Source organism: Aquarana catesbeiana, linkage group LG09 (genome assembly GCF_042186555.1).
Source record: "Aquarana catesbeiana isolate 2022-GZ linkage group LG09, ASM4218655v1, whole genome shotgun sequence".
Lineage (NCBI taxonomy): Eukaryota > Metazoa > Chordata > Amphibia > Anura > Ranidae > Aquarana > Aquarana catesbeiana.
Genome location: NC_133332.1, coordinates 168,008,034 through 168,023,675, shown reverse-complemented (window position 1 = coordinate 168,023,675; position 15,642 = coordinate 168,008,034). Strand labels below are relative to the sequence as shown.

At 38.8% G+C, this 15,642-nt stretch overlaps 1 protein-coding gene across 2 annotated transcripts in view; it reads left to right on the top strand.

The window, feature by feature from the left end:
• The window catches only part of COL4A5 (collagen type IV alpha 5 chain), a 233,341-nt gene that overhangs the window by 124,813 nt on the left and 92,886 nt on the right, over positions 1–15,642 (top strand). For both annotated transcript variants that reach the window (XM_073599381.1, XM_073599380.1), the window contains exons 22-25: positions 1,265–1,351; positions 1,517–1,587; positions 8,180–8,371; positions 11,752–11,920. In XM_073599381.1, the coding sequence (XP_073455482.1) occupies positions 1,265–1,351; positions 1,517–1,587; positions 8,180–8,371; positions 11,752–11,920 (519 nt within the window). The remainder of the gene's footprint in view (positions 1–1,264; positions 1,352–1,516; positions 1,588–8,179; positions 8,372–11,751; positions 11,921–15,642) is intronic.

Below are 15,642 nucleotides of genomic sequence, written 5' to 3'. Positions count from 1 at the left end.
CGCGGATCAGTGCTCAAAAAATATAAAAGACTGGCATAGTGCTCACTGTAACATTTCATTGTTAAAACCAGAATAAATTACACTCACATGATAAAAAGTGGTAAACCACATGTATCATTTCAAGGATTCACTCCTAATGCTTCTAAGGCAGATGACTATAGTTACTCTAGGAAAAACTCTGGAAGAATGCAATGCATCAGTGGATTTTCTGACATCATCACGCTAGGCGAGCCCGTAAAGGTGTTGTGAAATGTCCCCAGCTGGCAACCACTGCAGACTGTGTTTTGCCTATGTATATGTTTACATCTTTATTGTAAATGTGAGTGGATCTTGTTATAAGGTTTTAATAAAAATAGCAGTATGCACTATGAAGTCTTTTTTATATTTATCTGTTATCACCTTGGTCCCTGAAAGGAGGAGGTTACCTGCGGGAGGAGATCTGTGGAGCCTGTTTTTTTAAAGCAGTAGTAGACCTCTTATTTAGTGATGAGGTCCACGTAGGAGGTGAGGGCACAGCCACAAGTGCACCTGGGTGACGTGTTTGGAGGTCCACACAAGAGTCCTGATTCACTATTTTTATGGTGGTTATCGTGTAGCTCACATGTGGTTTATTGGGACTAATATTCTATTAGACCATTTTGCACATATCTTTTGAGAGGACATTTATTCATAATATATGTTTGCATCATTATATTTGTTTTGTTTCTTATTATTGGAATATTTGTGCACTTATTATGTAGTGAGTGGAGTGCTTTACCGTAACCCACTTTTATATATGCTACCATGATGCGCCAAAAAAAAGGGTTTTTACACTCTTTACAATTATGATAAAATTATTTTCTTGGAGACCACTGAGGGATACAAGACCCACCCCTCTGTGTTTACGTATTCTAAGTACAAACGTCAGATTTTACATGGACTCTACATACCCTGACAAACCCAGTCCATAGCTGTTGACAAAACCCTTTTTGCAGAGCCTGATAGCTCAAGTTTTTTTTTTTAAACTCATGAGTCTGAGCAGTGACTTTTCCTCTTCATCCCCCCTCCCTTTGTGTGGATATTGAATCTGAGACAGGGAGGTTTGAAGGATATTTCTCTGCTCTCGCTTTAGGAAACTCATAGTTCTTTGGGAAACTTGTATGATGGGTGCACTCTATATTAATCATTCATTTGTAAAACAGTGGCTGTGCGAGTATAACGTATAACTCTAATAGGCTTGTTACTGCATTAACTGACTTATATGTGTCATGTAAAATGTATGCAGGTGACAAGGGAGATACATGCTACAACTGCATAGGAGCTGTCGGCCCACCAGGAGACCCTGGCCCTCCTGGTTCACCTGGAAGCCCAGGTAAACACAACTTTAAAAATTCATTTTTTCATTGTTTAATTTGTAATTATACGTCTACCTCAGGACAGCCATGTTTGTCTATTGCCTTCCTGCTTTGAAGTGTTACTGAGCGCTTTAACTTACACAACATTCACATGTACTTTCCGCATCATTTTTTCTCAACAGGACTGCCTGGTTTTACTGGGTCAAAAGGTGATCCTGGCCTTCCTGGTTTGACAGGTCCTGCTGGGCCGCCTGTAAGTTTTTTCTTTGTACTGTAGAAGTAAATAAATAAACTAAAGTGTAATTAGACAATTCTCCAAATTAGATACCACTGATAGTATTGAAATAAGTGCTACATTTGTAAGACTTTCATTTATGAATCTATTGTAATTAAGCTCAGTCATTTCAAAGCCATTGCATCTCATTTTTAGAGACTCGTTAATGACTGGAATAGTACCACTGGATTGACATAGGGCCAATGTGGTGCCTATATTTAAAAAGGTTACAAAGTCTTTACCAAGTAACAATAGACCTGTTAGTTTAACTTTTATAGTTAGGAAGATACTGGAGAGTTTAATAAAAGACCACATAGATGAGTTCTTGCTGGAAAAAAATATTTCAAGCAACAGACAGCATGGGTTCATGAAAGACATGTTGTCAAACAAATCTGATTTCTTTTTATGAAGAGGTAAGTGAAACCTTGGACAGAGAGGTGGCTGTGGACGTGGTATACTTTGATGTTGCAGAAGTGTTCGGTACAGTTCCCCACACACTGCTAATGTGTAAGGTAAAGTCTACCGGCTTGGAAATATCAGTTTGTAAATGGATAGAAAACTGGCTAAAAAAAGGAAATTAGAGAGTAGTGGTTAATGATTCATACTCTGAATGGTCTAAGGTTATTAGTGGTGTACCCCAAGGTTCAGTTCTTGGACCCTTACTTTTTAATACGTTTATAAATGATATAGGGTCTGGGATTAAAAGTACCATTTCAGTCTTTGCAGATGACACCAAACTATGCGGTGGAATAACGTCCTTAGGGGATGTCTCCAACTTACAAGCCAACCTCAATGCACCGTTTAATTGGGCGACTATGTGGCAGATGAGGTTTAATGTAGATAAATGTAAAGTTATGCACTTGGGGATAAGAATATGCTTGCATCATACACACTAGGGGGAGTACAACTGGGGGAATCCATAGTGGTGAAGGATCTTGAGGTTTTGGAAGATCATAAGCTCAATAATAGTATGCAATGCCAAGCTGCGGTTTCCACAGCAAGCAAAATCCTTTCTTGTATTAAGAGAGGTATGGACTCCAGAGAGAGATATAATTTTGCCCCTGTACAAATCATTAGTAGGACCTCATCTAGAATATGCAGTTCAGTTTTGGGAACCAGTTCACAAAAAGGATATTGGGGAACTGGAGAAAGTGCAGAGAAGGGCAACCAAACTGATAAGAGGCATGGAGGAGCTCAGCTATGAGGAAAGATTGGAGGAACTGAATTTATTCTCTCTTGAGAAGAGGAGATTAAGGGGGGATATGATCAACATGTACAAATATATAAGGGGTCCATATAGTGAACTTGGTGTTGAGTTATTCACTTTACGGTCAAGACAGAGGACAGGGAGGCACTCTTTACGCCTAGAGGAAAAGAGATTTCATCTCCAAATATGGAAAGGTTTCTTCACAGTAAGAGCTGTGAAAATGTGGACTAGACTCCCTCCAGAGATGGTTCTGGCTAGCTCAGTAGATTGCTTTAAGAAAGGCCTGGATTCATTCCTAAATGTACATTATATACTTGGATACTGACATTTATAGGTAAAGTTGATCCAGGGAAAATCCGATTGACTCTCGGGGGATAAGGAAAGATTTTTTCCCCTGCCGTAGAAAATTGGATCCTGCTTTGCTGGGGTTTTTTGCCTTCCTCTGGATCAACTGTGGGTATAGGATTGGGTATATGGGATTGTATGATATTATTTTTTATTTATTTATTTATTTTTATGGTTGAACTAGATGGACTTGTGTCTTTTTTCAACCTGACCAACTATGTATCTATGTATAAGCATACCATCCAGTTTAGTTTTCCTCTAAATCTTATTATGTGTTTGTAAAGACAAAAACTTTTTATTTATTTATTTTTTTTTTTTTTAGAGACATTTCCCTCACTTTCTGTCTTGTTGACAATGGTTTTACCAGAAAGGGAAGTGAGGGAAAATATTCAACAGGCACAAGTAAAGATATAGCAATCTAACATAGGTTCTAACTTACTTCTGCTCTAATAAAAAGTTTTTGTCTTTACAAACACATAATAAGATTTAGAGGCAAACTAAACTGAATGGTATACTTACTTATACTAGTTACATAGTTACATAGGTTGAAAAAAGACACAAGTCCATCTAATTCAACCATAAAAATAAATAAAGGTGAATATATATATATATATATATATATATATATATATATATATATATATATATATATATATATATATATATATATATATATATATATATATATATATATATATATAGGTGTTGGAGACTTCATCTCACTTCCTGATTGGTAAAATTTTGTCAGCACAACATAAAGGGAGGGAAAAACTCAGAAAAGAAAAACGAGGAGCTAACCCTTTATAATCTAATAGACAAGATTTGGCTTGATATATACTTTAGTGTAAATTGTACCAGTGTTTGTACCAGTAATTCCACCACCGAGTATGACAGTAAACAAATGCAGACTCTTAGAAGCCTCAGTGTTTTAGTACTCCATTGATACAGTTGCAAGCTTACAAAGCGCTGACATACAGTGTCTTGAAAAAGTATTCACACCCCTTGACATTTTCCACATTTTGTCATGTTACAACCAAAAACGTAAATGTATTTTATTGGGATTTTATGTGATAGACCAACACAAAGTGGCACATAATTGTGAAGTGGAAAAGACAATGATAAATGGTTTTCAATTTTTTTTTTTACAAATAAATATGTGAGAAGTGTGGCGTGCATTTGTATTGAGCCACCCGAGTCAATACTTTGTAGAACCACCTTTCCCTGCAATTACAGCTGCAATTCTTTTTAGGGATGTCTCTACCAGCTTTGCACATCTAGAGAGTGACATTTTTGCCCATTTTTCTTTGCAAAATAGCTCAAGCTATGTTAGATGGGATGGTGAGGGTCTTTGACAGTCTTGTCACAGATTCTCAATTGGATTTAGGTCTGGACTTTGACTGGGCCATTCTAACACATGAATATGCTTTGATCTAAACAGTTTCATTGTAGCTCTTGCTATATGTTTAGGGTCGTTGTCCTGCTGGAAGGTGAACCTCCCCCCCAGTCTCAAGTCTTTTGCAGACTCTAATGCTGCGTACACACGATCGGAATTTCGGCCCGCAAAAGACCGATGAGAGTTTTCCGTCGGAAAATGCGTGTGTATGCTCCATCGGTCTTTTGCTGGCGGAATTCCAGCCAGCAAAAGATTGAGAGCATGCTCTCAATTTTTCGGTCGGAAAAAGTTCCTATCCGAAAATGCGATCGTCTGTGGCAATTCTGACGCGCAAAATCCCTACGCATGCTTGGAAACAATTCGACGCATGCTCAGAAGTATTAAACTTCATTTTCTCGGCTCGTCGTAGTGTTGTACGTCACTTGACGGTCGTAATTTCAGCTAACTTTTGCGTGACCATGTGTACTCAAGGCAAACTTGAGCAGATTCCCGTTGGAAAAGTCGTTATATCTTTTTCCAATGAGAAATCCGCTCGTGTGTATGCGGCATAACAGGTTTTCCTCTAAGACTGCCCTGTATTTGGCTCCATCCATTTTCCCATCAACTCTGACCAACTTCCCTGTCCCTGTTGAAGAAAAGCATGTTGCTGCCACCACGATGTTGCACGGTGGGGATGGTGTGTTCAGGGTGATGTGCAATGTTAGTTTTTCGCCAATCATAACGTCTTGCTTTAATGCCAAAAAGTTCCATTTTGGTCTCATCTGACCAGAGCACCTTCTCCCACATGTTTGCTGTGTCCCCCACATGGCTTCTCACAAACTGCAAACCGGACTTCTTATGGCTTTCTTTCAACAATGGCTTTCTTCTTGCCACTCTTCCAAAGGCCAGATTTGTGGAGTGCACAACTAATAGTTGTCCTGTGGGCAGATTCTCCCATCTAAGCTGTGGATCTCTGAAGCTTCTCCAGAGTTACCATGGGCATCTTGGCTGCTTCTCTGATTAATGCTCTCACTGCCCGGCCTGTCAGTTTAGGTGGATGGCCATGTCTTGGTAGGTTTGCAGTTGTGCCATAATCTTTCCATTTTCGAGTGATGGATTGAACAGTGCTCCTTGAGATGTTCGAAGCTTGGGGTATTTTTTTATAACCAAACCCTGCTTTAAACTTCTCAACAACTTTATCCCTGACTTGTCTGGTGTGTTCCTTAGCCTTTATGATGCTGTATGTTCACTAAGGTTCTCTTAACAAACCTCTGAGGGCTTCGTAGAACAACTGTATTTATACTGAGATTAAATTACACACAGGTGGACTCTATTTACTAATTAGGTGACTTCTGAAGGCAATTGGTTCCACTAGATTTTAGTTAGGAGTATCAAAGTAAAGGGGGCTGAATGCAAATGCATGCCACACTTTTACGATATTTATTTATAAAAAATTTTGAAAACCATTTATCATTTTCCTTCCACTTCACAATTAAGTGCCACGTTGTGTTGGTCTATCACATAAAATTCCAATAAAATACATTTACGTTTTTGGTTGTAACATGGCAAAATGTGGAAAATGTCAAGGGGTATGAATACTTTTTCAAGGCACTGTACATACCTAGTCTTTATATTTATTTTTGGCTTCAGCTTCCATATCTTAGGGACTCCAACTGTAAAGATTGCACACTAACCAGATATGGCAAAAGGATGCAAAAGTTAAGCAGTTGAAGCTGGTTACTCAAATACAACAATGTTCCTGCAAAAATCACAGCACAAGCTATAATATTTTTTGGTGTGGTGCTTGCCATCAGTATGAACATTTTATTGGGATGCCGGAGCCGAAACTATGACATTTTTTAAAATGTTTTTATTAGGATGCCTTGCTGACATAACAGAATGCGTTTTCGCCTTAGATTGATCTTGAGAAAGACTTATCTGAGTTAAAATTCTGCCTGTTATAAGTAGAAACAATGTAGTGTTTGGTATCCAGCATTGTCTTGGATTTTGTATAAAATATAGATATAAGCCTATATCTAATTTCTTTTTTAAAATATTTCCATTGTCAGGGACAATTGTCTCATTAGTTAAGTCAAATGCCGCGTACACACGACCGGACTTTCCGGCAGAATAAACTCTGACGGTTTTTTTCGATGGGGTTCCGACGGAGTTCCGCCTACACACGATCACACCAAAGTCCGTTTGTATAGAACGCGATGACGGGACTAGAAAAAGGAAGTTCAATAGCCTGTAGCCAATAGCTGCCCTTGCATCGTTTTTGGTCCGTCGGAATAGCATACAGACGAATGGTTTTCCTGATAGGAATTGATTCCGTCGGAAAGATCTAAAACATGTTCTATTTCTAGGTCCGTCAGAATTTTCAAAAGAAGAAGTCAGATGAAGCCTACACATGATCGGAATATCCGATGGAATGATTCCGTCGGACCTTTTCTGCCGGAATGTCCGGTCGTGTGTACGCGGCAAAAGTCTCTCTAAAGTAAAAACTTTTTCTTTTGTAGTTTTGAGTACATGTGTAAGTGGTTAAAACTCCTGTATTTATTACTACTTAATACTACTGTATGTCCCCACTGTGGAGATCTACCATCTCCATTTGTCCTGGTGATTACTGTCACATGAACTGAAAATGCTGTAAAATCCAACATGTTATATTAATTTGTTACCAGAACAATAATAGAGGGGAAGTCCTCCAAATGGGGGCCCCTGTTCTAGTGACATAGTGATAGCTGTCTAAGAAAAGATTTACCCCACAGGTAAGGCAATGAAGGGAAATCGCCCCAATGGGACACAAAGTGGCAGGGATTCCAACAGTTCTCTTCTCTATGTAAGGAAAAAAAAGTTTTGACTTTAGCTGTATTTTAAATGAAGACAGGGACTGCCAACATTGGATTCCTTTTGTGGTTTCTAAATTACTGTACCACATTTTTCTTCCACCTTATCCTTTGCATGGCTCACCCCTAACTGTAAATAAGTAGTTCTGGATCTTTGGCCATCATCAAGTGGCTGGGCCGGAATGACTTAACTCCCACGCATATCTATGGAAGATTATTCATTCCGCCTTTGAGGCATACTGAGAATGGACACTGATCTGTGCATGTGCTGCTCAGTGTACCTTCTAAAGAGGATTGCAAACAGGCAGGTCAGATTGTTTTATTGCAAAAGATGCATAGGGGGAGATTTACTAAAACTGGCGAATCTGGTGCAGCTGTGCAAAGCAACAAATCAGCTTCTAACTTCATCTTGCTCAATTAAACTTTGACAATAAAACCTGGAAGCTGATTGGTTATTATGCACAGCTGCACCATATTCTTTGTGCATCAGTTTTAGTAAATCTCCTCCATAGAATGTTCTCAATGGTTTACTTCGTCAGTGAAGTTCTACTTTAATGCAGGGTTTGAAAACGAAATGTTTGAAAGATGCACCCTACCTTTCCTGTATAAAAAAAATATCTGAGGATGCTTGCAAATGAACCACTGAACCTAAAATGAAATTGAATTTAAAAAAACATAAATAGGGTAAATATTGAATAAAGAAGTTAAAAGCATTTTCTACCTTTCACTTTTTCACCTATACGATTGAGCTCTAGGCATTGAGCTAGGAAGTAAAAAATTAACTTTTTGTCTGCACAGGGATTTAATGGTGTTCCTGGAAGCCCTGGACGGCCTGGTCCCAAAGGAGACCCTGGTGAAGTTATTTCACAGACTGGACTTAAAGGAGAAAAGGGTGACCCAGGATTCCCAGGCCCAGCAGGCAGTCCAGGTCTAGATGGCAACCCCGGAAGAGATGGAATCCCAGGCCTTCCAGGTCCTAAAGGAGACCCTGTATGTTATTTTTGTTTTCTCCGTGTCATTCAACGATTCAGTTAATTTGTCATGTGTTAATGTGTTATGCCCAATGTTTTGGAGAGTAATTACTTCTTCATGTTATTCTGAAAATGTGTCACTCTTTGTATTTTGTTTTCTTTAAAAAGTGTTAGAAAATCTCCTATTAGACTTGTTGGCAACAGGGTATCTATTTATAGGCAATAGTGGGGCCATAATTGAAGCCTCAGTGTTCTAGTACTACATTGACCATTTTTATAAATTTGCCTTATTTTGGTTACAGTTGCAAGCCCACAAAATACTGATGTGCCTAGTCTTTATTTATTTTGGAGGTTAGCTTACATATGATAGGGACTCCAAGTGTAAAGATTACCCATTACCTAGGTATGGCAGGAACAAGTACCTGAGTTCTCCTGCTGCATTTTTTTATACTGTAAATGCATAATCCATGTAGCAGTAACTAAGTACCACATGCAAAGGGATGCAAAAGAGAGCAGGTGAAGCTGGTTACTCTAAATGCAACAATGCTCCTGACAGATTTTCTAAGGGATAAAAGAAGCCCATGCATGATTCAAATATCATATATCAGAAGAACTTGTATTTATCAGGGAACCCCTGCTAATAGTTATTATATCATCAGCTCACAGCACATTAACGTGAACAGAAAGTTGTAGATGTAAGGTCAAATAAAATGATAAGAAATATTGCAAACCTAAATTATTTGACAACCAAGACTTCCCCATACAAAAAAAAATAACTATTTTCAGTAATAATAATGGATTGAGATTATTATTATTATTATACAGGGTTTATATAGCGCCAACAGTTTACGTAGCGCTTTACACCTTGAGGGTAGACAGTACAAATACAATACACTTTAATACGGTAGGAATCAGAGGGCCCTGTTCCTTAGAGCTTACAATCTAAGAATCATACATAAAAATAGGAATGTCCACATGTTAAAAAAAAAAATGCCCAAAAACAGACAATGAAAATTGCAGTGTTTCCTTCGTCAGTGAGATGAAGTGCTAATTTATACTGGTGGCTAGTTTAGTGTTTCCCTACATTGGTAGTGAGTGCATTGCCCTCTTTCATTTGGTGGTCAGTGGAAAAAGTCCCCGTTAGATTGGTGGTCAGTGGGAGAAGGTCCTCTATTATGCTAATAGTGGAAAGATGTCCCATGACATTTACAATCAGTGAGAATACCCTCTGACCGAGAGATGAAATTATTGGTATTAGTGGGAATTTACAGTATCTGATGAGTAGAAATTGTTCACTGCTCAAGGAACCCCTAGCAACCTCAGAAAGAACTCTGGTTAAATAGATGGGGGGATAAAAGAATTAAAGAAGTCTTACTTTTTGTGTTGCAGATGGGTACAATGTACATAGAGCACATTTTTTCTTTCTAGGTTTTATAGTTGAAACCTCATGGTTGACAGTGCCCCCCACCGCTTTTCAACCACACAGTATGAAGGAGACCATATGTAATGAGACATGATTGACAGCACTTGTCTCCGACAGCAGGTGCACGCTGGGAATGAGTGCAGTCATTCAGCGCAACATAGGGGATGGGTCAGCCCTATTCCTAACACAAGCCACTAGGAAAAGATTACTTAGTGCTGACGAAACTCTGTGAACTATCTGCCAGTGTAGTGAATGTTTACTAGCAGTTAAAAGATTTATCACACAACCCCCCCCCCCCCAGCTCCGACTGAACTTTTATTATTGTGAATGAACAGTCAGTGCTGGCAGGGTTGTGGGATAGATCTGCTGGCTGTTAGTAAACATACATTGCATCAGCAGATAGCTCACACAGATCAGCCAGCACTGACTGTTCACTCACAATAGTAAAAGATTGGTCAGCCCTGGTGGAACAGATTTTTTTGCCAGAGCAGTGGATGTTTACTACACAGCCCCAACAGCGCTAACTGATTCTTTACTCGTAGGAAACATTCCCCCACCCTTACAATAGTAAAGGTAAAAAAAAAACATAAAATATTATTTTGTGCTAAAGTGTGATAGAATCAACAAGAGCTGCACCCATATACCATTCAAATACCTGGAATGATTTTCAAACATATATACAAAATATCATGCGCTTCCTGGCAAAAATATTAATTCAATACAGTGCAAATGATAATAAATATATATAAAAAATACGTGCAAATTTTCAATCCATGCAACTGTATGAATAAATAAAAAATCCATATGCAATAAATAAATGTGTCATGAATGTGTTCAGAAAAAAGAAGTGAAAAAATAGTCAATTTCCTCTATCAACTCCAAAGTCCTGGAAAGTCCCGGAAATTCCAACACAAACACATGTTCTCCACCACACTAAAAACCTCTTACCAGATCAATTGGATCCCCAGTTACAGAGACCAAACATGCATGAAACACTGACACGTCCTGGTTAAATTATTCTGGTCCACTGGATCTTAGCCTAAGTTATCCACTGGCTTCAAATGCTTTATCCCCAGGTCACATGTATCTCAAACAGCCACTATAGAGGAAGAGGGAGAAAGGACACACATAGTGTAAATACTGATAAATGTGTGTTTATTTGTTAAAAGTAAAATGCTACTCACATTGCTAAAATATGACACAAGAGATCAAACAGCAGACACCTTGCCGACAAGCGGTATAGGTGGTTGAAATGAGGTTGCAAGTTCTGGCCCCGCTCAATGCGTTTTGCACTCCATTGCGTCATCAGGAAAAACAGGAGCGCCTCTACTTACTTGTAGTAAACATTCTCTCACCCTTACAATAGTAAAGGATCAGTCAGCACTGGCAGGGTCGTGAATGGACAGATATCAGAATGCACACAAAATGAGAACCTTAAAGAGTGGCAGCGCCTAGTCTTATAGCTCCCATGTAGCCAAGGTTCTGCCAGTCATAGCAATTTGGTCTTAACTTTAGGTCTTGCTCTGACTTTGGAGAACTGTGCCTTCATCCTGCCACTAGGTAGATGAGTGCTTCTCCATCTATTTACTATTTGAAGTGGTGTGGCCTGTGTATATATAGTATACCCGAAGATTTGCATTGGATTTCAGCGATAAGTAGGCTGTTTTCCATCACACATTTTTTTGTCACGTTTTACATTTTCTAATGACGTAAATAGCATTAAAACTGGACCTATGACAAGTAGTTAGTGTCACCAGTTGTTCATTTGAATGGTTTATTAAATCCACATTGAATAGCCAATCGTTTTATTTAATCTAATGTTTTCAGTTTACTAAACTGCTCTAGAAAATAAAAGAATATTTTTTTAATCTTAATGGTTCTGCAAAACAGAAAGTTCTTATTCCAAACACTGATATATGTAAGGCCTTTTGTGTTGTATAATTAATATGGATATATAATGTACTTTTTACTTTTAGGGTGGCCTTGCCTTCAAAGGTGATCGTGGCCCATCTGGTGATCCTGGACTTCCTGGGCTTCCAGGAGATAGAGGTCCTTTAGGTCCTCCTGGCTTTGGTCCCGCTGGCCCCAGTGGTGAGAAAGGAGTGCAGGGAGTATCCGGTCGTCCAGGAGCCCCTGGAGCTCCAGGTAATTGGATTGGAAAGTACTGAAACCGATAAAGCAGTTTAGTGCAAAGAACAGTGAGGCACTGTATCCAGTAGCAACCAGAAATCAGCTTTTAGCTCAATAAAGCATTCAGTTAGTGCAGAGTGTATGGAAAGACAATCCTCCATAGGGCAACTGCTAAAGACCAGAGTGCAGTTCCCACTTCTGCCAATTCAGCAGGAATTGGACGAAATTTGAGCCATGTATGGTCAGCAAAATTATAACATATGCAGGTATTTATTACCTCTTGACAGTGGTCACAGTAGTCCTCTTGGCAATATATTCATCTGCTATTCTCAGTAGAATTACTACATCATCTTAGTTCAGGCATCATCCCAGGTAATGTGTTACTAAAGGCATTTTTTTTAATTAAAATAATAAACATGTTATACTCCTCTTCTTCTGGCGTCCCCCGCCGGCAGTCTTGGTTCCTCCTCTTCTCTGAGTGCCTCCATAGCAAGCTGTTAGCTATGGGAGCATACGTGCATGCTCACTCCGTAACTCTGTGTGTCTATGAGCTGCGCTCCATAGACACGCACGGCGTGACTTGACCCTGCCCCCCTTTCTTCCTCACAGCATTTGATTGACAGCAGCAGGAGCCATTGGCTCCTGCTGCTGCCTGAGTCCCTGTGCGAAGAGGAAGCAAGAAGAGATCCAGCTGTGCACAGTGCTGGATCAATTGAGGATTCAGGTAAGTTTTAGGGAGGAGGAGGGGGACATCAAGCTGTAAAAGGTTTTTTTTTACCTTATTGCAGGGAATGCATTAAAGTAAAAAAAAAATTGGCTTTAGAAGCAATTTAAGCTAATTCTTTTTGAACTGGGATTCTGGTTCAGAGATAGCATATTCATAATCCTGGTATCTGTGAAATTCACACGTCTGGCACAGATCAGACCTCTGCCTGATGAAATAATCTCTTGCCTAATCTATGACCATAAATTTAAAAATTAAAGCAGTATTAAACCCAAACACACACATTTATTATGTTGCAGGTCACCAATTCTTAGATGTGATGATTGTATTAGCTTTCTGTTTAGGATTTCTTTCTTCTATTTTCATTTGGTGATCTGGTCAGTAAGTCTGTTATTTTTCAAAAGAACAAGCTCTCTTCCAGATGTATCAATTTACAGGGATGAGACAAGCCATTTCTGACTGACAGAGTTTTTACAATGATCCGCATTATTCATGTAAAACCTTTATCCCCAAAATAATAAAAAACTGCTGTAACTGATTATAGAGTGTAAACTGCAGTTTGACTTCAATTTGCTAGTATATTTAAATCTGCTAGTACATTTAACATTTCCCCCCAGACTGATAATGCTGCTGTCTGCTGTGCCCCATGTGCTCATTCATCCAGAGTGGGGGCACTCTAATACAGGAGGTGTGTTATTGGTCAGATCACCAGGTGAAAATAGAGGGAAAAAAGAAAACTAATGCAGCCACCACATCTAATCATTGGGAGTCTGCAATATATTACATTTTTGGTTTTGGGTTTAATACCATTTTAAATGTCTCCCTGCAGGTTAATACCATAATGTGCTAGTATGTACTGCATACTAGCACATTGTGACAGACCTACCTTACGAACAGAGCTCTCCAGTGGTGTGCTGTCACTGCTGCAGATACATTTAACTTTGCCCAGTCTTCCTTCCAGGTTCAGGTGCTTTGTAGGCTTGAATGGCCAGTTCACGATTACGTCACTCCCATACGAGTGCACAGGAGTCGCCATAGTGACATGGCACACTGTGCATCTAGAGCACACTCAGTGTTCCATGCACGCAGATAAAATTGTCGCCTGCTTTAATTACGTCGATCCCGCAAGCTGATGCCAATATTATACAAATGATACAAAATAGCAAACAATATTATACAAATAAGAAAATTTTACAAAATAGCAAAGAAAACCAAAAATAAAAGTACTAAATGGCGTAAGTTCAAGTCACTTCAAAGGCCCCCTACAGATAAGAATTTTTATAGTCTTACATGTAAGGAAAAGTCACAATTTTGGCTTTAATACCACTTTTTTAATCAGGTAGTTTTGATTCATTTTTCTTTTTTTCAGATTTTGCAAAATAGCAAATAAAAACAAAAATAAAAATAAAAGTACCTTATCAATATAAAATGTCCAAAATAGCAGCAATACACATACTGAATCCCGCGCTTAACAGTTATGTGTGCATGTAGTTTAATACACCCAGGTAGCACGATATCACAATTTTTTTTGTAGCAAAAGCACCTTATACAATATGTCCAACATACAGCAGGTAAAATAAGTATTGAACATGTCACCATTTTATTTAATACTTTGTACAAAATACTTTGTTGGTAATGAAGGCTTCAAGACGCCTCCTCTATGGAGAAACTAGTAGACATGTGCATTCGTTTTCGTCCGAATGCATTTTTCGTCCGAATTTCAGGTATTTTCGTTATCATTTTAACAAACAATAACGAAAGTGCAGAATCCGAAAAACGAAAGATCCGACATAAACAAATGCTTTATTTTCGTTTTCGTTGCTACAACAGTTCGATATAGATAGGAGATTCGACATGATGATGACAATAACAATCTGTGTCCATCAAACCTGTGGTCGAATGTGCCTAACCTTAACCCTATTAGTCCAAGATTATTCTACATAGAGAGAAAAGATTCGACGTAGGGGAGAAAAGATTCGACGTAGGGGAGAAAAGATAAGTAAAAATAATGATGAATGTTATTGGCTGATTGTAACCAAAGAGGAGGAGCAGTAAAATAGCTAGATCTAAGTAACACACGTACTTTGGCTTATGGTGTCTGTTGAAAGTTCTAAGAAGATTCGACGGGCAGGTAAACTATACGGCATCGTACAGTTCAGCTGCTCCGTCGAATCTTCTTTGAACATTCGACAGACACCATAAGCCTTCAATGACAGATTCGACCTCAGTTCGGATTTTCGGACTAATGCAATTTTTAACGAAAAACGAAATAAATAAAAACGAATTTCGGGAGTAACTAAATAAATTTATTTTTCAGACGAAAACGAAATTCCGAAACGAAATATTTCAGTGTGCACATGTCTAGAAACTAGTCATGTGTTGCTCATGTGTGATTTTGGTCCATTCTTCCACACAGTCTTCAAACTTGAAGGTTCCACGGACCTCGTCTAAGAACTCTGATCTTTAGTTCTTTACATAGATTTTCTATTTGATTCAAGTGAGATGATTAGCTGGGCCATTCTAGCAGTTTTATTTCCTTTCTTTGAAACCAATTGAGAGTTTCCTTGGCTTTGTGTTTGGGATCATTGTCTTGATGAAATGTCCACCTTTGTTTCATCTTCATTAACCTGGTAGATGGCAGCAGATTTTTATCAAGAATGACCTGGTACATTTTTCCATTCATCCTTCCTTCAATGTCATGAAGTTTGCCAGTACCATATGCTGAAAACAGCCCCACACAGGGCTTTTGGGGTGCTGTGCAGTGCCATTTGACCTCCAAACATGGTATCCAAAGAGTTCAATTTTGGTCTCATCTGACCAGACTATATTCTCCCAGTATTGTCTAAATGTTGTGCAACAAACTTTAAATGAGCTTCAACATGCTTTTTCTTCAGCAATGAAGTCTTGCATGGTGAGCGTGCAAACAGGCTATGGCGGTTGAGTGCAATACTTATTGTTTTCTTTTAAACAATTATACCTGTTAATTCCAGGTCTTTCTGAAGCTCTCCACAAG